We start from the raw sequence: 24,365 nt of genomic DNA on the forward strand, positions 1-24,365 counted from the left end.
CTGAAAATACAATGTCCATGAGAATTACATTGCTGTGGTGTTCAATGTGCTATTCCAAAGCTGATTAGCTTTATCATGAAAATATTCACAGAGTTTCTTAGTTGTGAGTTATCCTGCAAGTAAGAAGATGTAGAAGATTTAGATGATAATAGTGGAGCAGATTCCTGTGATGGTGCCTTCCTGCAAAGTGTCTTGCCTCAAATTAATATTTTTGAGCGGACAAGCACAGCATTTTATATAAATTGTATTAAGAATTTTTTTCCCTTTCTTAGAGGACAAAATAAAAGGCATGCTAATTAATGTTGTTCTACTTGAGGTAACATTGTGTATACACAGGATTTCTAAATTGAATATAAAGCTTTCATTCTGTTGCATCTAGTCAATATCTCTCAGAGGACATACTTTTTTTTTGTACTTGGTAACAAATTTGGCTTGTCATCAAACAATTTAAAATTCTTTCGCTCTCCATCAAATCCGTAATAAATATTAAATACAGGAGAGTTCACAATCATAGCTGTTAATTTAATAGGGTAGTGGGAACTGATGTTTTGTCAAACTTGGGTCATGTTCAGTTTGCTGTGACGTGTGTCTGGAGCCCCTCATTCACTAAACAGCCATGGGAATTCAGTCTTCTTCCTTCCCTTTTCCTGCACATCTTCTGTTAGTACCACCTTGTTTCAGAGTGGGTTTTTACAGTCTCATGATTTCATAGCATAGACCCAGTCAGCCATGAGCAGCTTGCTCATACTGCACTTCCATGACTTCTGGGAATTTTTAACTGAATCCCAGTGCCTTGGAGCTGATGGCAGGGTTATTGTTGCTGGAAGCAGTGTAACTAGGTGTAAAGGGCTAGTAGGAAGGGGGAATGTGCAAAGAAAGCATGACAGACCCCCTCATTTTATGTTTACATGTATTTCCAGCTAATGCATGCCATATTTTTCTTAATTTGTTAAACAGGCCAGCTGTTTTCCTGGAATATATGTCCCTTACTCTCTTTCAGAAAACACAGTAAGAATTAACTTTGCATTATAAATTGTATTTCCAATCACATATTTTTACAATCTGACATAACCACAAAGACAATGACATTAAAAAAGACTTGAAGTAGTCATATGGGCCATCATACCTGTATGTTCATCGATAATTGTGAATTAACTCAATGTTTATGGTAAAGCTAAGTAAATTTTCTTTTCTTCCTCAAAATAAATTTTAACTACATAAAAAAATTAATTCTTATACCTTAAATCAAACACCAGGAAATGAGTCCGAATACTTCCCTATAAACATTTCTAAAAAAAACCCTAAAAACCTGTAAAGTAACTGTTTTCACAATGTCTTAAAACTCTTAAAAATAAGCAGGCCAGTTTAAAGGAGCTGGTCACATTATCCCCAAGTTAGTTGTTTCTAACAAGCATGAACAGAGAGAAGAGGGTTGCAAAAATATGCCTCAGCTCTTTTACAGCTGGTAAAGCTCTACCAAAAATCCTGATGCTGAATGCTTTTGTGTTTCCCTAAATTAGCAGGCATGTTTAGAGCCCCAAGTAAGTACCAATCTGACCTTTCCAGGGTTTTGTTCCTGCTAATGTTGTTTGGAACACATCTACACGAAAGACAGAAGTGTAAATGAAAAGTGATTTGATTTGCTTAATGGAAGTTAAATCGATTTGCAGAAGCCTGGGGAAATCATTAATATTCCAGACTGAACCCACAACTTTTTTGCCTCCTTGAGATTCAAGAAGAAATCCTGACCTGTACGCTTTTTGCTGGAAGCTAAAAGACCTGTTTGTTCTCCTCATGCTGGACTCTTCCATTTGTGGCCCTGAGTGAGGACCTTGTCCAGCTGCAGGAGGCACATCTAGCTCAGTTCCTTGGCTGCCACACACACACCAGACCTGCTGTGGCAGGTAAGGCTTTGCTTGCAGCCCAGTCTTTATGACTTGCAACTAGAATAAATTCTCTGTAATCTCTTACATGAGACAGGGGGCCTACAAATATCCCTTTACTTTTTGCAGTTTGGTCTCCTCTTAAGTTGTTTGTAGAAATTCACAAATCATGTTTGGATTTTAATCTCAAGGCAAGAAATGGGACAATTTGCATCTCGTTACTATTTCAGCTTCTTGCCCTGTGTCTGTTCATATGGGTTTGCATTCAGCATAGCCAATGCAGGCTTGGACACAGATATGCCTTGAGTTTATACTTTTAAGTATTTTCTTTGCTGATGTAAGAGCTGGATATAAACCACCAGCACTAGACAGAAGTTTTGAGGCATCTTTAAGTACCTGCATTAGAACATCAACCAAGAAATACCAGGGAGTCTTCATTTGAACAACTTTGGCCAGGGTACAGATTTACAGTTCATAAGATCATAAAGTGTATTACTTTTTCTTTCTAAATAATGAGGGAAATAAGAAACTAGTATTTTTATTTAACCAAAGTGAAGCAATATAGCAAAACCAGAAATTAGCTGTTCGGGTTATAAGATATGGTAAAAAATAAACAGAGTCTTGGATCTAAAAGCTATTGAGAGAGCTGTGGAAGAGTATGTGATAATCCCTTGGGAACATAATTCGTATTTACCTCAGATAAATGAAAACCGTGTAATTCTAAAAGAACTAGTCATTAACAGCCATGATTCAAAGTATTTGTCTCTGTTTGTTCTCTTTGATATTAATGGATACCAGTTACTATGCTACTTACATATTAGTGATTTAATACTTACCACTTGTTTACTCCTTTTTACTAAGTTGCTCTTAATTTTTTGGTTGAGCAATACAAAATTTCCTGAGATTTTAAGATACATGGCAGAATGGTAATATACATTTTCAACATAAGGTAGTCTTCTGTTTAGCAGAAGTGTAAGTTTGCAAAACTAAAAAGCAATAGTCTAGTATGAGCTACTTTCATAATGTGATGCCACAGTAAACAAAAAAAGGATGTATGATAAAGACACTGCACAATCATCTGATACAACAGATACTCAATCAAATAGAACTTTCACTTAGCCTTGAAAGGAAAAAAAAATCTTAAGGAGAAATGGAAATTCAAAATTTCCTTCATCAAAACTTGAACTAAATTATTCAGATTAAAAATCTTTAGTGTATGACCTTTGTGTTGCTGTTCTTCCAGTTGCTCAGTGATGATGCAGGACTCCATTTTCAGGATATGCAATCTTACATGAACAGCTTCTAAACACCAAAATTTTCAGTTCATTCATTACAGGGAATGCTATACATTGTTTTCTACTCGCTCCAACCCACAGAGGAAGCTCATTTCTAGTGCATTAGATTTTTATTTTTAATTATGAAGCTAAAATTAGTTTCTATATAAATCTGATGCCAAAACAAATAATTTAGTTTGGCTTAATTCTGTAGTTTAAATACAATTGTTAACCTGAACTACTTTATGATAACTAGCATTTTAAAACAGTGCAACTGATTCAGGTAAGGGTGAATTTGGTTGCAGTATCTAATGCCTAAACATCAATGATGGATTATTAACAATGTAAAAAAAAATTTCTAAGTAAGCTGTGCTAAGTAGAAAATGCTTTTGCTGGTACAGCGTCATGCACTCAGTGTATATGGCTGTGTGTTTGCATTGAAGAGCTAAGTGTGTTTTTCAGGGTCCCCTGAGGATTTTATGAAAGCCTCCATTCATTTTTCCTCACTTACCCCTCTACATGCCAGAGAACGTGCAGCTGTCAACCCCCTGTGAGGCCACGCTGCAGACACGAGTCACGCACCATTCTGTGGGAGCAAGGAGCCCCTCCAGCCTGGGCACGCTCCTGCTGTGCCAGGAGAAGCAGAGGAGAGTGTGGAAGGGGAGAAGGCCGGGCCGGTGGAGCGGCTGGGCTGGTGGAGCAGCTGTCTGACCATGCGGCGGCCGCCCGCTGGAGCTGCCAGCTGTGCAGCAGCGTGGTGGGAAACCCACCGAGGCACGGGCAGGCTCTGTGCCTGGTAGTGGCCAGAGGCAGCTCCTGAGGCTGCTACTAGATCTGTCGGATCTGTGGAGCTGATTAGGGGAATGGGAGTGAGTAAATGGCAAGCATTTGCTGCTGGGATAGGTTTCCTATTTGTGTTTTGAAGTCCTAGAGATGCAATAGTGTAGCTGGGGCATGTCCAGCCCAACCATGTCTGACCTCAGGCTCCAGCTAGCCAAGGGAAAGGCAGATTTAAAATGTGCCTCTGGGAGGACTTCTTAAAAGGTGTTTCCTGCTCGGAAATACCTGAGCTTGCCAATGTGCCTGAACAACAGAGCGATGCTGCAGAATGCTCAAAATGCACAGAAGCGAGAAGTAACACTTAAAAGTTTAGGTAAGTGGGGTTTTTCTATGCAACAAGTTGGAAGTGCCATTGCTCTCAAACAGTCTGTATGTCAAAGACAATGGGAAAAACATCCATTCCCACCTTTGGTACTTTTTTACCCTTCATCTACAGAGAAAGTCACTATACCGTAATTAAAATAATTAAAAGGTGTGTTTTCTCAGGAATCTTGAATCTTGTGCTCTCTGCACATGATTTTCCATTTCCAGGTATGAGCTAGGTGGAGTTTAGTTCAAGTGGCAAGGCTCTTAACATGTTTTTTCAATAGTTGTAAGAATCACCATAATGGTCACCCTGTCTTCCAGGCTGCCTAGTGATCCTTCTAGAAGGAGATCCTTCACCAGGGCACCCTCCTGTCCTTCTCTGATCAGAGCTGAGAAGTTTCCTGACACAAAGGTTTGGATTGCACAAATGTAGGTGTTTCACAGCCACCAAGTCTCTGTGTAGGTTGTGCCTTCTGGAACTGTTTTGTTTGCTTCTACCATATCTTGTGTCTAGAATCCCCCCAATGTAGCTGTGCTGTATAAAGATGAGTTTCTTTTCTGTTTGCTTTAAATCTTTCCCTGATTTCCCTGAGTGCTGATTAGTTCTGATTTTACAAAACCAGCAATTACTTGTTCCCTATTCATCTTTCACATGGTTACAGATATTGTATTCCTCATCTTGAGGTGTTTTCAGCCTGGAAAGTGAATTACCTAATCCCTTTTGAAGAAACCACTTTGTATCTCTGATCATTCTAATTTGTATTTCTCCTTTTTCTGTCTCTCAGCTCTGTTGCACACTTTCTGAGCTGCATTGGAAGCACCATAATATTCAAGATGAAAGCATGCCATAGAATTGCTCTGTACTGTAAGTCTATTTTTTCTCCCACTTTTTTCTCAGGAGTTGTTAATGTTCTACTTGCCTTTTGGCTGTCATAGCCCACTGATCTTATGTCATGCAACTACGCAAAATAACTCCCAGATCTCTGTACTGAGAAAGTCAGAGTAATTTAAAACCAACTGTGTGATGCAGTTAGTATTTTTCCCCATGACTATGAAGCTTATTAGTCAGCCTCTCAGTATGGAGGTTTTTCCCCCAGCTCTGTAATTTTGTCATCAAGGAACACTCGTGTTTTCCTTCATCAGATTATCTGTTAATATGTTGACCAGATGTCCCCTAGCATGACTCCAGAAGGCTTCTCGAGCCTTCTAGATTTTTAACTGGCCTTGAGAAGAGTCTCATTTATTTCCTGAGAATCTAATTTTCTTGAGGGCTTTACTCTGAAAAAAAAAACCAGAACCAAGACTCCAAAGTGGCATTGGATTTCCAGAATGTGGAACGACTGCAATACTGATGTCAGAAGCTGGATCCTTTTTTTTTTGGCTCTCTCAAATGGAGTTTCTGTGTGTGATGCCAAAAGCAAGTTGGGCAAGTGGGACAACTTACCAGCAGCTCTTTCACTGGTAGCAATGGTCATGAGGAAGAGGCTGCTGCTCCCAAATTAGCGTTGCTGTCAGAGGTACCAGAGTGGCGCCCAAGCCAGCTGCCTCTTCATACTCCCCACTTGGCCTGGTCCAGCATGCTGCTGTCATAAATCCTGCCCCACTCCCTTCTTACCAGTCCATCCCAGAGCTTCCTTCCCATTACCTGCCATTTGATAGCATGCCCTGTTCTTTCACTCTTCTCTCAAAATGTAATAAGCCCCAGATCTTGTTTTTGATAGGGATTTATAAAAACTCAGATACTAAGCTTTCATCTCCCCTTGATTTCCATTTTTAAGAGAGAATTATAGACCAGCTGGCTTGCCTAGAGTCCAGCTACTAATGGTTTAAACAGGAATGTGCTGTTTTCAACCTACAATTGCTTTCTCTTCTAAAACACAACATTTATTTTTTTTTAATTTGGAGTGACTACTCTATTTGTAAACTGATTTCAAACAGCTAATACAAACATTCTCAAAGATAAGAAGTCTATTGCAGTTGTTTGAGGTTAATGTAGCCATAGCTTTCCTCTTTGACTAGTCATAATTTTTCCAGTCATAATTTCATAAAGCACATTGAGGCTTCCATGCAGCTACTTACTTTATGTATTACAGCTGAAGGATGTATTTTGTTTCCTGATTTTAACAAGTATGTGGACTTCAACTAAACTGTGATATGCCTGAGCACACAGAATCTGACATGAAAGGTCCTCTGTCACATGCATCACTCTCCTTGGCATCACCTGGATGTAGGAATGGTTTACCTCAGATAACCCAGGCATAACTAACCTCGGTGCAGCTTCTTGCTCTTATTTTGACAGCAGATGTCAGATGAAGGGAAAGTAGCTAAGACATGTCACCATACAAGTTTTGCTGGCTATCACAGTACACTCATGACAATTACATTATTTTCACAAAGGAGGTGACTTCTCTGTGGTTGTGTAACCCCTCTCCCTGGAATCCCTGTGCAAGGCTCTCCAAGGCTTACCTGCCTATACACAGCATCAGCTGGGACACAGCATCGCTGTGCATCCCTGACTCCAGTGGCTGAGAAAGAGCTGTGGAAAAATTCTGTAGAAAAGTAATAAGTGTAAAATTAAAGTCCCTGTTGAGACAGGAGTTCTTAGTAGCTCAAGAATTCAAGAGGCCAAACACCAAGTGGAAAAGTATAAAATCTTATAGGAAAAAAAAGAAAATGGAGTCTAGTCAGTCTAACCCTTCTTCTGCCTTGTGTCCGTCTGCCTAGGAAAGTCTACCCAAGTGCTTTGTCAGGGAGTTGAGTATTCAGTCTAATAGTTTTGTTAAATCCAGAATGTCTCTTGTGTGTAGTAACCATAGTTACTTTATACTCTTCCATGCTATATATCCTGCTTGCAGAATCTCTTTGGATTCAGGTAAGGATGCACAAAGAAGCTAGTTCAAAAGAGGGGCACTAATCACAGGTATAGCATAAAAGGCATTGTATAAAGCAAACAGAAAAACCCCATGAAAGACAGTCTTCATCAACTGACAGTGAAGCCCAAACTTTTCATTGGTGTGCACTTGATTTTCATGTGAGTACCATCACTGTGTTTGGGGAAAGTGTCTGCTTTTGATTTCCTGAGATGTTCCATGGAGGTTTGTGTGTCCTGCTGTTCGTAGAGCGCACGTGCCATCTAGGTGTCTTTTTTCATCAACATCTGGTGGCCTCAGATTGTGTACAGACCATAAATTGTTCCAAAATATTGTGTTCATGAATGTGGCACGTGCTTTTGGTATCCCTGGCAAAGTGGACCTTTGTGTAAAACTAGCCTATTAGAAGTTGGTTCAGGACAGTTACTGCAGTGTGACAATACCCTGAACTCCCTAACCAAGGAGTAGCTCAGAGACTGGATAACTGCTTAACTCTGCAAATCATTTAAACAGCCTTGTGCTCTTTCTGTTTGACATAGGTGGCAAACATTCCAACATATGGCATTTGGCTTGCTACTTAAAGTCTTGCTACAACCTAAGTACAATAGACAAATTTAATTTTTCAGCACTGAGAGCTAAATTGCACCGAAGAGAGGAAAATAAACCAGATCATGTTGAGAAGAGAGGAGTGTATTTCAAAAAGTGCATTACAAGAAACTGGTATTTAGCATGAATAGAACTATTTTACAATATGCAACTACTTGAAGTAAGTCAATTTACACCAAATCAAAGTCATAGAATCACCAAATTATTATTTCTTCTCTACAGAAAAGTGCCTTGAAAGAAGCTGGTCCATAAGATCTTTATCGTCTTCACCACATCTGTAAATGGAATAAAAGGACCCATTATTTAGCTGAATGGCACCTTGCTTTCAATGAGATATGTGCAGCTTCTTGGTGATTTCTCTGAGAATGCTCCGAAGTCCCTGAGGATAAATGACATTACCTTTGGACACATAAACATGAGTATAATTTTATCTGGGTGGTCCTCCTAGGCATTGCCAGAGCTTGTACCATATGCTTAGCATGGATAGTGGCAAGATGTGCTCAGTAGGGTCTCTGTACCTTTTTAGAGCACAGCATGATAAATTAAGAATTTTTACTTGAACATAAAAGAGGTTTAACAATACAGAAAACAACACAATGCTTACAGTATTTATTTTCCTAAGTTTCTAAAACCTGTCCATCAAAACTGATTTCTGGCAAATTCAAAATACCAAACTGGCCCAAATATAATGGCTCTTTCCTTCCAGCAATTAAAACTTCAAAGAAATACACTTGCCTTACATTTGGTTTTGGACTAAGTTTCTGACTAAGCTTTCAAGCCCTTTTAAAAACCAAACAAGAAAACCTAAGTTGCTGTTAAAAAGTGCAGCAATCAAGGTCTCTGATGAACATGTGAGCTGGAACAGGAAACAGGTTCCACAGCAGAAATTCCAGGAGGAAAACAAAGAGAGGGGCCTGTGGCATCCTGCATTCTTCCCCTCTTACAGCTGCAATACTCCTTTGTATTTGAGACAATCTGCAATTTATCTAACAGCTAATTGGTACTCATACACGAGATAAATATTGTCAGCTCACAGTGGAAGGTTGAAAAAGAAAATATGTTTGGAGTTAAGGTTCAGCAAGGTGCAGCTCTGACAAACAGCAGAGATAATTCCCACCATATACATTTGATTCCACTACACAGGTAATTGCCAGTATGTGACTGTCTTCAATGAAATATGCTTTGGGCTCCCTTTTTGAAACAGGTGAGGACAGTGGCCTACATAAGCATTTATCTAAGAGAAAATCTTCAAAAGCACTTAATCAGCACAGTAATGCAAGGGCTTAATTAGGTTCACAACTGCTGATGGATTGAGGGTATCATTCATTCACAGTTATCTAAGTCTGGCTCACTCCCTCCTTCACACTGGCACTAGCAAGAAACCTTTCAGAAAGGTTTGGGGGCTTTTTTACCCCTTCCCTCACATGGAGCAGTGAGCTGATCTGGCACACCAATTTGCTTCATGATCTCTACAGCTGGCACAAAAGACATGCTGCCCCTTTTGGCAGCAACCCTTTTAGGTGAGGCTAAGCCAAACTGCATTTTCTGCCAGTGGCTGAGCACTTGCAGCACTTGATATAAAACGCTCAAGCAGTAACAAAATTGTTTAAAACCAGGACTTTATTCTAATGGCTTCTTTCAGGACAATCCTCACTGCCATAATGTATTGCTGCATAGTAAAAATCCATCTAAATCTCTCTTCTGGGTAAGTAAACAGGTTCTGATAGGATACTCCTCGTTATAGGCTGTCTGCAGGCAAGCACTTTAGATTAAGAAAGGGACCATTATCAATATCCTTGACTAAATTCCTACATAATATATGCCAGACTCAATCCAACAATTGCTGCATCAGACTTCTGTTCCGAGCTACACAAACTAACATGGCAAGATTTCAAACAAGCCCTCTGCTCTCCTCTCTCGCAGGCAGCCAAGCTATTTGCAAACACTTTCACACATTCACCTGCCTGTGAGAAATGTAGGCCAACTCACCACAAGCAGAAAGTGTGAAAATGTTCTTAAAAAGCCCAGCTGCTGGCCTGTTTTTCATAGACAGAGTACAAGTGCCTCTACCTTGCACCCTCTAAATCCTCCTTTTTCGCAAAGGGAACTTTCCCTTTCTGGGGTGAGAACACCACATGAGCAGTGTCCCTTTCCCCACCACTTTTATACTACCCCACTAAAGCTCTAGCCAAACTATACTACTGGATGCAAAAACCCCACCTCCACCCCCCTCAAATAAACAAACCCACACCCAACTTGTCTGCTTTTAGTTCTGAATATTTCAATGCGCTTTTAAACATCCATATTTATTTGATTCTTAAGTAAAAAGGTTTGAAAAAAAAAGAAAAAAAAGTTTGAAATTAAGAGGAGTTATATTTGTTTTCATACAAGCAGTTGTCCAAATTAATTCCACTTAGGTGAATAAGCAATACCCTGCTACAGCTAAAGCAAAAATTCCTCAGAAATGGGGGATTTAAAACTAGCATGAAATGTATGTAAGCTAAAAGTTAAGAAACAAATTTAATTAGAAACCACAGAATAAATAATATTTCCTTAAGTAATACTCAGATTTTAATCCATTATTAAAATCCATGATTTTCACTATATTGTTTAAAGGTTTCAAAGAAGAATACCACTCAACATGGAAAATAACATGAGAATTTATTTTAAATTTCAAGGTTGCCTACCTGGACTAAGATGCTGAAGGAATTGAACCTTCTTTCTCACTCGATCCCCCTTTAGCTTTACATTCCTTGCAAGCATGATGACAGTGCCTAAAATATTGAAAGCAAACAAAATATTGAAGAATGTTGCTGGACGACTTCTAATACAACCAAATAGCACAAAGGCAAAAGTTCTTGACAAAGTAATCTCCTGCCTATATTCCCCAGCTTTTGTAACCGCTTTATGGGACATAAACTGCAAAAGATGACATCTAAATAAACCAGCCAATAAAACCCTATTAATTAGTGTTAATCCCCTCCCAGCAATTGCCAAAATATAACAGGATTTTCTGTGCAGTAAAAGGCAGTCCTTGCCATTGTACTTATGAGCAAACCAAGGAAGGAGCAAGATGTATAACACAAAAGAGGGATGAATAGCCATTTCGTGTAATACCAAGTGAGGAAAGTAATAGCTTTGTTACATGGGGGGAAAATGCAAGTAGAGAAATAGATGAACAGTGAAGAAGCTTCCCGCTATCAGTCAGGCATTTTTATAAGCATAAAAGCTCATGCTGGTCTGAGGAAAAGATGTGGAAAGACAGAGGCGAATGATTTTGTGGATAGGATCTTTGGAAATGTATTTTGCATGTGAAAGGTGCATACCAGAAGCCGTACTGAGAATGCAAAGTAGTACAGGCAGTTGAAGGAGGAGCTTGGAAGGAAGTCAGAGACTGATTTGATGGGAAGGAGCACTTTATGTGAACAATGACTAAAATATGGAGGTAGCAGGTGACAGAAGTCAACCATTGAGATCTATCCTACGGTTAGGGTTGCAAAGTAGAAAAAAATACCCTTGCAGTTTGTGCTTTTCATGATTTGGTATGACAGGATGAAGTTAGGCAAAGCCACAGAGGAGGAGGTTGGAATATGGGTTGAGACTGAAATTGTTGTTAAATACAAGGACACTGTAAAAAAATCAGTAAGCATATTTGGCCTGCTGGTCTAAAGGAAGACTCAAAAAGCTGAAGTGATAACATGGATAACCTTAGTAGTACGATACTAGATGAAAAGAGAACTAATAACTGTTGTCACATCATACATTAAAGTACAGTAATTTCATTTAAATCATATCCTAATAACACTGAGTTTAATTTGCATTTTCTGAAGAATGTATAGTAGTTTCTAATATTGCCATATATAGCCTAAGACTTTGAGTAGTACCTCATGACCTGATCACAGAATTTAAATTCCAAGTCTTGCTGCATATAATTTTTACTGTGTTTTAGACTATTTTGATCTAGGATTAATACTTTAAATAAGAACAAACCTTTTTCGTTGTGGACCAAATGGTGCAATACCACTTTTCTCAAACTTTTTTTGGCATTCTCCAAAGTATGATATCTTTCCAATAGCAAAACCTAAGACACCAGCAACTATAAAGAGAGATAACAAAACATTGTTAACACAAGGGCTTAAATCAGGAGTCTGCTATTAGCTCATTTTAATCACATGACACATTGCATGTCACATGCCTTCTTAAAACATGTCACAAACACATGTGAAGTTATACAGGGATTACAGGCATGATTTCAACAACTACTGAAAACTGGCTACCTAGTGGGAGAGATAGCAACTGGTCCAAAACAATGCATACAGGAAAAGGGTATAATATTCCTGCATATAGGGTATAATATTTAGAAGAACAGATTGTGGAGACAGCCCACAGTAAAATTAATTCACAATGTCAGCACTAATTGCCCTTGTTTGCACACCATTGTTTCTTTCTAATGATCATACTTTTAACACCGACTCCTCTGGACTTCTAAGTAGAAGCTAGAACATCAGTCTGCCATACTATCACATTGTGGCTTTCACTCCTTACAGAGTCAGAATAAAAGACTACTTCAACATTCTCAAGTTCCTGCTGAGTTTCTGCTGAAGAAGGAATCAATTTAATTTCTTGCTATCTAAGAGCCACATCACTGTACAGTACAATTTCCATGCTTTTATTTGTTTTCTTTATCAATCCATGTTTATGAATTAGACAGCTGAGATCAACCAAATGAGCACATGAAAAGGAACATACTATTTTATATATTATAGTAACATGATGCCTTAATACCATAAGCTGTGCTAAGCACGGCTGATCAATGAGGCCGACATAATTTATAAAGCAAAGCTGAGACTGGAGTTTTTAGGAATTTTAAAGGTTGTATTAAGTACATATAAGCTGCTATTGGAAGTGTTTACATTTAAATAGTCTTGTTTCATACATTTATTTTTAAACACATTAGAATTCTGATTTCCTAAAGTGCTGGGGTAACATCTCATAAATTCCAAAAGAGGAAGAGTTTGGAAAGAAATTCAGAGAGATGCATCTATGGTCTGCATATTGCCTGTAAATAAGCTTTCCTTTCAGAATTGGGTACAACTTACTTGCCATCTTGGGATATGGACCAAATCTTGGGCTTGCTGAGAAAATGCCTACAATAAAAGGAAATAGTCAGCAAACTTATTCACTTGAGGAACTCACCAGCACTAAAAACCAAGGCAGTATTCCTCCTATGAGCTTTTGCATTGCTCAAGATGAAGACTGTATGAAAACCTTAGAAGGCCACTAACTCAGATTTCAGAACATCAGGGCACTTTCCATTCCACTAGTTCCTAGCGCATGTGTTTTGAGGCAGTCCTAGAGTCACAGGGGGAAAAGGATCTGGACTTTGCAGGATTCAGTTCAGGCAGGAGTTCAGAGCGTAAAATAACATGAAAACAGCACATCTGCCACTGCTGACACCTGTAGCACTGCAGGAGAAAGAGATGGTGGTGGCCTATGGTTCAGCACAAACCAACCCTGAAAATATAATAGTGAAATTAAATCCCTTACTCGGGATCCAGCTCCCTGTGCTGCAATAAGTATGACAAGACCGTTCTTCAGTAGTTTTCTGTGGCTATGGATTAAAACTGTACCACTGGTAGCTAGCCTGCTCCTCTGGAGAGGAAAGATCACACATTTTGGCCTTTCAGAGAAGAGCAGTGTGCCAAACTAGAAAATAAAAAAATTATCTTTAGTTTTTTCACCAAAATCCATCTTCCCCCAGTTAACCTGAGGAGGTGGAACCAGTATTCCTCTGAGAGCTATGTATCTGGCAGAGGAGTGCCATGCTGTGGAAGAGAGCTCCACACAGCAAGATTACCATGGCAAAGGGAAGGGAAGTGAACACTGGTTGCACTGTTATGTGCATTCAGACAGTAATAATGAGGCTTAGAAGCTCCAGTTTCTTCTAGAGGCAGGGTACTGTGTGCAGCCATAAAAAAGGAGTCTTCAGACAGAGGAGCATTCAGCCTATGTTAAGCACAAGGGCCTTTGCACACTGGCATCTATGTAATTTTAAACTGGGTCTCTCGGGGCAGGAGGAACAAAAGTGTTGTTTGTTTCTAATCAACCCTCCCCTCCAATTGTTGACACACAGTAATGATTATTTAATAAGGCCATTTGTTATCTCACAGCTAATCAGAAACATTCAAGTACAATGAACAGAAACTGAGAAGAGTACCAGGTGCCAGAGGGTGTAGCTACTGAAACAACCCCAGAGCACTTCCTATCACTGCTCAACCTTTTTTTAATATAATCCTTTGCCTTCTCTGACATTCTCTCCCTTGCTCCTTCCCTCCCTTGTCTGCCTACAAGCTCATACATTAAGGATGCAATAGGGAACCCACGTCAGCCTCTTGCGGTATTGCTGAGATTTTAGGTTAAGTGGCTGCAACAAAACAAGGGGCTTGCAACCACACACAGTGAGAAATGGATGAGCCACTTCCACCACCTCCATTTGCTGTCTCCTACCACCCATCTTTAATAGCCCTGCTTCTTGCTTCAGGTCCTACGATTTTTTTCTTCTCCTGCTGTAACCAGCTGCTGATGCAGGCTGAAGGACTGTCTTACTTGCTCCTGTGGGATATTTCCATCTTAGCATTCTTCAGGGTGGATGCCCTTCGCTCTTTACCCAAACGCTAACCTCAAACTTATAAGTAGCCAAGACCCCCAGCAGGGAAACTCAAGGTGCCATGTGTAGAACCAGGTTCATCCACCACATAAACAGAATACAATTATCTTTTGTGTTAGTCTGCAGATCACAAGCCATCACTATAATAAGCTCTCCATCTCCTCATTTTGGCAGTATTCCCTGTCCCTTTGCATCAAAGCTGTAGTCATATTGGTACATGGTCACTGTAAAAACATTGCCAGCATTTTTCAAATAAGCCAACAGTGTTATAGGTTAGAAATCCGAGGGGGGGAATTTTTCTTCCCCCTGCCTCCACTGTAGGAAAGATTGAGTTTGAATGGAAAGGGGAGGGGCGATTAGCTTTACAAAAGAACCTTCCTAACTGATGGCCCATCAGAGGCTGGGGGGAGAGGGGAGGAGTTTTGGGGGAGGGGTTTGCTGGGCTCTTCTCGGAAGGGAGAGGGCAGTTTTGCTGGGTTCTCTCTATGGGACCGAGATGGGGGTCTTTGTGCGGGCATTTTTGGAGAAAAGGCCTGGAAGCCAGTCTTTCTGGCTTTTTGTCCTGGTGAGGCCTGACCTCCAGCCTCGGTCGGCTCGCACGTGGCCTCGTGACTCCAGCCGGGACCTACTGGGTTTCCATCGGAGAGTTGCGTGCTCACTTGGAGAAAAGGAGGAGCCTTGAGACACCATCTCAGCAGTGAGTTCCGTGGGGGGTGGACTGTTTTCCTTTCCCCTTTCTCCCATTGGGGGAAGGGTCCCCATTTTTCTTTTCGGCTCCTCCCGCGACCCGAGACCAACCCCCAGACCCCTCCCCGCGTGGTGACCACCAGTGATCCAACAGCGCCCCCTGCAGGACACACAGAGAACTGCAGGCCCTGCACCTCCAGCGACCCAACAGCGCCCCCTGCCGGCCGTGATTGGAACCGCGCTAAAGACAGAGAAGTATTCAGACTTTTTTTTGTAGTCATATTGGTGCACGGTCACTGTAAGAATATTGCCAGCATTTTTCAAATAAGCCAACAGTTAGAGCTACAGTACTGATTCTGATGCCTCTGCTCAGGCTGTACAATAACCTGTCCTACAATTTGCCCCAGCAAAGACTCTACTCAAATGCATGTGATCATGGTGACAGAATCCAGCCACCAGTCTTTGGATTTGCAAATTCAGTTTTCAGTTCATGCTCTTTCAAAAGAATGACTGTGGCATCGCATATATAATGATCAAATCACTCTAACAATGATGGTGATGAGTAAGAGGAATATTGATCTTGAAAAACAGCACTTTAATAATGTACTTTTTTATCTTTACCTTTTGAGATTAGCCCCTGGGTGACAAGCATGCTCCCAAGAGACAAAGGAAGAGCTGTGAAAATAAAAAGGAGGTGAGTAGCTGGTATCAGCCAAAATTTGTATTTGGTAAATACTTTACTCTCTTATACGTTACATGTTTTATATGTTTCTAATGTTAAACACATTACATTAACTTTGCCTACTGTCCTAACCACTTATTACATATGTTCATTCAGATTACATTCTCTTCAAAGCAAGAATGTGCTCACACAGTGCCAGACATCAGCCATGTTGTAACATCTGGAGCTAATGCATTATGTATACTTATTAAATAATAGTTTCCATAATCTGAAAAACCCCTCTCACTACTGCAGCACTAGAAATGCCAGCAGCGCTGATGAAATGCTGAAATCCTTTTCAATATTCTCCATTCAGAAAATATGTAATTTAGATACAAACTGACGTGGTGGACTTAAAAGGCACTAAAACACTGAGTAACTAATCTTTCAGATGTCCTAGTACCTGAAGAATGTCACAAATCCAAGACACATAGCCATGCCTGCTTTCCATTCAAAGGCAAGAATAAGTACATAACAAAACATTCCTAAGGTGGTTGTATTAATGGACCTCAAGAATAGAACTAACTCTACAATTGTTAAAGAAAGTTCATATTAAACAAGAGTTTAATTCAACCACCCTTACTTACAATGATTATGCAAATAATTCAATTAACTCTATGATAACACAATGCTTAACTTAACCTAACAGAGTTAGCCCACAGCAATATTCTGACAAAAAAGCATTTTGCAGTCGGTTTTGCATATGTACATCAAGAAGTCATTCTCAGTGTGGTAAGAATAACTTCGGATCACCCACCTCTGTACCAGAAACTTTCCTGTTTGCATTCCTTACGGATCCTTGCAAATTCTCCAGCATCTTGAATTTGGGAGGTGGGGCAAAAGAACATTGGCTGAAAGCATAAACCTGGATTAGTTTACTGAACTTCATTGCACAGGAAGAAAAAAAAATAAAGAAGATAAATTATTTAAAAAAACTCAAATACAATACAATGCAAAAAACAACCAACCAAGCAAAACTCCTTATTCTGTTCTAGGCAGTGTGACGAAATACTTGATACCCCAATACAGACACAGAAAGAACTACACAGGTTTTATGTTAAAACCACTCACCCTGTTGGTCTGTTTTCCTAAAATAGCTCAGCTGCTGCTTACCCCAGAAGCATATTGCTTTATTTCTGCAAGTCATTTCATTCTCATGAGCTACCTCATCTTTCTGGGAAAGAAATGACAGGAAATAAAGGCAGAGTGGCAGTTTCCAAAAATGAAATTCTGCCCCATACAGAAGTCAACTGAAGTTCAGTAAGAGCAGATTTTCCAAGTATTCAGAAGAGGGTCAACATAAACTCCACCAGATTCCCCACTTGCAGAACTTTCTGAGCAGTGTAAATGTATTCATGGCATTAACTGAACTCAATTACACTGGCTTCACCCTTATAATAATTAGCTCACCAACAGACTCCTTTTAGGTTAACAGTAGCTCTTTTTTTCCCCATTTTGATTGTGAGAAAAAAGTGCCAGTATTCTCTCCTGCATTCTGCCATCCAGGGTATTGACATGCAGATAGAAGTAGATTATTTTTCTTTAAGAAAAGACTCGGTTATGAGTGTTAGCAGTTGCAGTATCATTACTGGACATCTGAAACATATGGGTGTACTGGTTTGGACTGGGAAAGAGTTTATTTTCTCCATAGTAACTGGTATGGTGTTAGGTTTTGGATTTGACCAAACCAGTGTTGGTAATACAGGGTTGTCTTAGCTACTGCTGAGCAATGCTTACGCAGAGTGAAGACCTTTTCTGTTTCTCAGGCTGCCCCACCAGAATATGGGCTGGGGGTGCACAAGAATTTGGGAGGGGACACAGCTGGGACAGTGGACCCCAACTGACCCCAGGGATATTTCATATCTTATGATGTGCTCAGCAAGAAAAGCTAGGGAAAAAAGGAGTTGTCATTAAGTTAAAATTAATTGAAATGTTAACATTTTTCTGTAAAAACATCACATCTACAAACACACTTTTTCCTAAAAGCAAACATCACAGAACAAGCAGTGCCTTGGGAAAAAGGGCACATTCGTCTCTTACAGGATTCTATCTCATTTTATGCCTGACTGATCCATGATTTTGTAACCATAATAATGAAATGCATATATTGGCCACAACCACGGGTTTCATATTTTAGCTAATTAATATCTCAGTCCTTCTTCAAGCACTGCTCCTACGGAAGTTAATGGTAGCTCTGCTTGGATAAACAGTACAGAAGTGACTCCACCCCAGACCGTAGAGAACCCCTCCAAACTGGTTTCAGAGCAAAGTCACAGCAAACAGAGTAAAGTCCAAACAGGCTGAGTGAAAGGTAAGGAAATGAGTGTCAGGGCCCTACGTGCACCAACAGGCTTTGCAATCTTTCTGCCTCCATACACACCCTGCCAGGGATTTAGTTGCTTGGGTTTAAAGTCAGCCCTAACATGGCACAGTTGTGTAACACTGAATCAGGTTGCTGTGAAAACAGCAAAGCTGGGAGAAAGAGCTGCAAGAAGCTTTGCCCAAGGCCTCTGCCCTTTAGCTCAGGAGCTGCATATAAGCACAGGCCCTTACCCTAACTGTGTTGTAGGGCCTGTACCTGGCCCTTTACCATGAAGATCCTTACCTTGCCTTGCTAACTTCATCTTCTGGTGTACCATAAGACTTGCCTTATTCCTATGGAATGGCCTGCCAATCACTGAACTGACTGTAGGCTGTCCCTGGTCAACATCATTGGATCTGCTCTCCTCCTCTATTTTGGGTACTGTGGGACTGCGCTCCTTATCTCTGAGGTCCCAGCCCTTGCTGCCTTGCTGTCACTCATGACTCCAAGGTCCCCTTTCCTTGCAGAAAAAAAAAACAAACACTTTTGCTGCCCTCTGGTAAAGACTGATTAGCAACAAGGTCATACCACATTTAAATTACTCGATTTCTCCATTGGAGGAAAATGCTCATCTTCTGTACAGCTGGAGGGCAGATTTTTGTGCAGTACTGTTCCCTTCTCCCCTTCTGAATACTCAGACACACACATGCACAGCTTGATGGGGACGGGTTATACTGGCCCTGTACTCACACACTATGGCTCTGCCAGTTCATAACTAGTTTAACTAACATAGCATAAATCAGGGCCTTAACCTTAAGACTCACAACTCCTATCCCTCTGAGCATAGTGAACCTGGAAAAATAACACATAGCCCTTCTCTTCATTTATATGCTTAACCTAACAGACATCTGTTTCTGTCTTCAATAAAAGCAATTGAGGCAAAATCCCAGTTATTCACTAGCAGTAAAATCAAAATAAAAGGGAGGGAACCCAGCTTACCCATTTAGATTGCTTTATTGGAGATGTCTGACTGTTCTCTTGGACTGCTTCAGAAGACATTGTCTCTTTCCTTGTACTCCTTGTTCACCAAAAGCTCCGCGTTTTATGCTCGGCTACTTCCTCTTTCTGCTATGTACAAAGGTAAAAGAACAAACTATCATACTGATACTGTAAGTTCAATGTTCATCTAGAAATAAAAATGACCAAGTTGAAAGGAGTGTATTTTTGATAGCAGAGAACATCCAGTCACCTGATATGCAGTTCACAGCACAGTGTATCACTTATCAGCAACGCAGAGTTCTGTGTAACCCAACTCAAACATGCTGAATCATGACCTAACACAGCATGCTCAGTGATAGAGAAATGAGAATAAATGTGAGCAAGTCATCTAAAACCTTTCTAATTTTTATTGCAGGTCAAAAAAATAGCTTCTTTAGTGTGCTGTCTGGAATTACTGCACTGCTTCAATCCTCACTGCTGTCATCTAAAGTCTGGATTACACAGGACCCACAAAGCAAGCTTACTGCAAACCATATTTGCATTTTTCCAAAAAACACTATCCAGTTACAAACACCCTTAAAAAAAATTAATCTAGAAGCGTAAATAGATTCCAAAGAGTTTTAGAGTTGCAATCTTCTGTGCCTGAGAATTGGGATACTAGGGAAAAGCAAGAAGGAATCCCATTTATTTCTAAACTGTGATTTGTACCTAGCACTTTGCTGCATGGTCTGGCATTTTATTTATCAACATATAGGGCACTGCTGCTTTCCCAAAAGTACTCTCTGAGAATGGTGGCACTGAGCAAGGCTAAAGTGACTGTGAAGGGCAGAGTTAAACAGAAAAGATAAGCAACAATTTAATAACCTAATTTTTTTTTTTGCATTCATAATATTACCATATAAACCACTTTCTGCACTTATCTTGGAGTCAGTTACACAACTATAAAGTTCAAACAATGTCTGCTTCACACACGCTATATATTCAGACAGCAAAGCTTAAATAATGGAACAGAAGCAACACTACCTCCTCTCTCCCCTTGGTAAAAAAAAAGTCCTAATTGACTATTGCATTCACACCAATTTTCACTTTATTCTCAGATACTTGCAAAAATGACAGTGACCACTGTGTCTTTGAAAAAACTTAGGTTTGAAAATAGACATAATATCAGGAAAGCTCAAAGCTCTACATTGTCTGCCTCAATCTGAGAGCAATTTAATTTCCATCAGTCTCTCGTCACTTAATGCAAAAAAGGACATAGAAGATGAGAAAAATGCATAAAACTTTAAAGAGGTTTGTGTCAACCAAAGATCAATCAAATTTTTTTATTCTTATTTGCTTTCTTATCTACTCACAAAACCTACTTGTGTAGATGGTTGCATAAAAATAATCACTGGAAACAGTTTCTAACTGCTGCAATAGATTTAAAGTGCTTATCTTTTTCACAAGGATAAAAAAGCTGAGTCACTGGAGAAAAATAAATAAAATAAACCAAAAGAAAAAAACAAAGGAGTATAAGCTAAGATTATAAAAATTTGCAGCTTGCCATTTACCTCCTGTATTGTCTTCAGCATACATTTCTCCTGAATCATAAGTTATTCAAGTACACTACTGCCTCAACATAACAAAGAATCTCAAAAATATTTAGCCCTTTAAGCAGCCTCCTGGTACATCTCCCACATGGGATGAAAGCTGAAAGCTACACTGGCAAGAATGAAACAAAGAGACAAAGTTAAGGTCATCAAAATACTATGTAACTGAATTATTAATATTCAGACTTAGTAGACTGAGGAATGTAAAAGTGTTCCAGCATTTTGAGGCCCTATGTCTCGGAAAGACAACCGTCATCCCAAAAAATAACTTTATTTGCATTAACCTACTAAAGAAATGTAGCTTTCTTGTAATTTTCTGTAATACTTATTACTGTTTTCTCAACGTACATATGTAATTCTTAGTGTAACAATTAACTGTATATTCTCTTAGCTGCCTTAAGAAGAATTCTCAAAGATGTTATTCTTCTGTTTAACTGAAATACCTATGGATCATTTATTCATCTACAGAAGCAAAGGCTAATATCAGGCTCCTGAAAGATCTCATGGTTTCAATACTTCTAACTGGATGATAAAGAAGCAGTATCCAAGAAGATAGCTAAGTTTTTCAAGTGTGAGAATTGTCAACTTCACATACTCCGTTTACAACAAGACCCCTCCTTCCAAACAGGAATGGTGATGACATAATAGGGTTACTTGGGAGAGAAGGTGGGAGCCAAAACTGCATGTGTTAACTGGTCCCTGCAGCGGACTGTGATCTGCAGTGAACACTGGACATCTGCCCAAGGCAAGCACCACTCATCACTGAGACAACTCATTAGGACTTCAGAAAGGCGCTTTGAGGACTGTGTCCGTTGTGAAGAATGGGGGAGATTCACCATGATGTTTCACACCCCTCTGAACTGGCTCTTTGTTTTAAATCCAGGCTCTTATTTCAATGAGAGTCTACAGAGCAGCTGCACTAGGTCTTCAACGAAAAGCTGCCTACCAGCACCTGTGCCCACAGCAGGGAGCAGAGGAACGCTCCACATTTGTCTGGCCGTGCCTCCACAGCAGCTGCTCAGTGCCCTCACCCTGGGTACAGCACACCCAGCCAGCACAGGGTATTGCTTTCACTGCATCACAGAATCAGTTACGTTGGAAAAGACCTCTGAGATCATCGAGTCCAACCTTTGACTGATCACCAACATATCAACTAGACCACGGCACCAAGTGCCCCGTCCAGTCCTTCCTTAAACACCTCCAGGGATGGTGACTCAGCCACCTCCCTGGGCAGTCCATTCCAATATCTAATCACCCTTTCTGTGGAGAAATAAAGGAACTAAAAATAAAGGAACTAAAGTATATGAGAAGCATTAATTTTCCATAACAATGTTTAAGCTTACTTTTCTATTTAAGGAGCAAAATCTCTCCGCTATTATACTCTCTTGGTTTTCCTTGAAATACAATTAAATTTTATATGATAGGAACATCTATAAGTACAAAACTGTCAAGTTTGTAACTTCATCAGACCTTCCTTTCTCTTACCTCTCACGCCATCATCTTGCATTTCTCCTAAAGCTCATAGAAGTAATTCAGTGTTGACATTCAACTACACCACAGGAGTCTTGAAACAAAATTTCCATTGTACTGTTGTGTTTCGTTACTTATTTGACCACTGCCTACGCATTCAGATCTCTAGTGATTTGTGGGGTACTTTCAGCCTACTGACAAACTTTATTTTCCTTTCTTCCTGATGTCCAACCTAAACCTCTCCTGGCGCAGTTGAGGCCATTTCCTCTTGTCCTGTCACTAGTTGCCTGGGAGAAGAGGCCAACCCCCACCTGGCTGCAGCCTCCTTTCAGGTAGTTGTAGAGAGTGATAAGGTCTCCCCTGAGCCTCCTCTTCTCCAGGTTGAACGATCTAAGCTCGCTCAGCCGCTCCTCACAGGGCTTGTGCTCGAGTCCCCTCACCAGCCTCGTTCCCCTTCTTTGGACACGCTGCAGCACCTCAATGTCCTTTCTGAACTGAGGGGGCCCGTCCCCGGCGCTGGGACAAGGGGCGAGGGGCCCGGCGCTGGCAGGAAATGCCCCACATGAGCCGTCGCCTGCCCCGGGCCGGCTGTCGAGAGACACACCCCGGCCTGCCCCCGCCGCGACGCCGCAGAAATCTGGCCCCGCGGAGCTCAGCCCCTCCGGCAGAGAAAGCAGGAGGATAGCGGCTCCACCGGTCCCAAGCAGCGCTTACCTTTCTCCGGCCGCCAGAGAAAGCGGAAGGAAGTGGCCCGGCCCGGCCAGCCCCGGAAGACTGTGAGGGGGTTCGGCTGCGTCGGAGCCACGGCCGGGCGGGGACCGGCTACGCCCCGCGCCCGCCTCGGCTTCCCTGGAGCAGCGCCGACCCACCGCCACCTCCCGGCCTCGCTGCCGGGCTCCACCGCCACCTCCCGGCCGCCGGCCGCAGGGACCAGCCCGCAGTGCCCCGCTTGGCTCCCCTCACGCCCCGGCCCCTCGGCCCTGCCAGCATCTCCTACTACGTGAGCCGTTCTCGCCCCGCCGTGGTCTGTTCCAGCAGGCGAACAGCGAGCGCGTCGAGAAGGTTCCGCGTTCTCGTATTTCCTGAATGAAGTTCTTCACGCTTTTTTAGCAAGGGTATTTGTTAATGAAGTTAACAGAACCATTAGGGTTGGAAGGGACCTCTGGAGATCATGTGGTCCGACCCCCTGCCGAGGCAGGGTCACCTACAGCAGGTGACACAGGAACTTGTCCGGGGGGGTTTGGAATGTCTCCAGACAGGGAGACTCTGTGACCTCCCTGGGCAGCCTGTTCCAGTGCTCTGCCACCCTCAATGTAAAGTTCTTCCTCATGTTGAGGGGATATTTCATATGTTTTAGTTTATGGCCATTGCTCCTCATCCTGTCGCTGGGCACCACCAAAAAACAGTCTGGCACCATCCTTTTGACACCTGCCTTTGAGCTGTTTTGATGCACTAATGAGATCCCCTCTCAGTCTTCTCTAGACTAAACATGCACAGCTTCCTCAATCTTTCCTCATGAGAGATGCTCCAGACCCCTAATCATTCTTCTAGCTCTCCATTAGACCTTCTCCAGTAGGTCCTTGTCTTTCTTGTAGTGAGGAGCCCAGTGTATGACACATGGTGCTGGAGGCTGTCCCATGAATTGAAAATATTTTTTGTGGAAATGAAATCTTGTTCTTTAAAGAAGAAGTGACAAGATCTATTTTGACCATGTTGGAATGAAAAGCCCTGCTTATCTGCTTTGATTTTAATACTATGATGGTTATGTAAGTATATAAATAAATTTTAATATTAGCAAGAAGAAAATTAAACAAATAAAAAAGGCACTTTCATCAATCAAAAATAATTTTGCAAGAAAAAGTTATCCTGAAAATGTCAGTTGGGGGGGTGTTCCTCTAGGAATACTGAAAAAATTGTTCCACTTTCTCTGAAATTAAAAATGCAATGCCCTTCTTTAAGGGTAAGCTTTCTAAAGCAAGGAATGTAAACATGAATTTTATTTTGTATTTTGTCTTTAATTTCTGTTTCGTTTTGCTTTGTTTTTTTTCACAGTGAAACATAATAGTTTTAGAGTATCCTAAATGGTGATATGACACCTCAGTACTTATGAAATCAACAGCTTGTGAGATCACCATTAAACTTCCTCCTTTT

The 24,365-nt window shown here is 40.9% G+C and overlaps 1 protein-coding gene across 2 annotated transcripts; it reads right to left on the reverse strand.

Annotated features, from left to right (window-relative positions):
- Positions 1 to 7,847: 7,847 nt before the first annotated feature.
- Positions 7,848 to 23,090, reverse strand: OCIAD2 (OCIA domain containing 2). Of its 2 annotated transcripts, none has more exons than XM_051790126.1 (8): positions 22,929 to 23,090; positions 19,156 to 19,284; positions 16,612 to 16,705; positions 15,755 to 15,808; positions 12,879 to 12,926; positions 11,770 to 11,875; positions 10,467 to 10,553; positions 7,848 to 8,054 (listed from the first exon to the last, which is right to left on the reverse strand). In XM_051790126.1, exons 2-7 carry the CDS (start codon positions 19,213 to 19,215, stop codon positions 10,472 to 10,474), a joined length of 444 nt encoding a protein of 147 aa, XP_051646086.1. In that variant the 5' UTR covers positions 19,216 to 19,284; positions 22,929 to 23,090; the 3' UTR covers positions 7,848 to 8,054; positions 10,467 to 10,471. The 2 variants fall into 2 exon arrangements, with proteins under 2 accessions (XP_051646086.1, XP_051646088.1); XM_051790128.1 differs by having other exon boundaries at positions 19,156 to 19,281; positions 22,929 to 23,069.
- Positions 23,091 to 24,365: the final 1,275 nt, after the last annotated feature.

This window comes from Manacus candei, unplaced genomic scaffold, assembly GCF_025592945.1.
Source record: "Manacus candei isolate 608988 ecotype Guabito, Panama unplaced genomic scaffold, ASM2559294v1 h1tg000028l, whole genome shotgun sequence".
Classification (NCBI taxonomy): domain Eukaryota; kingdom Metazoa; phylum Chordata; class Aves; order Passeriformes; family Pipridae; genus Manacus; species Manacus candei.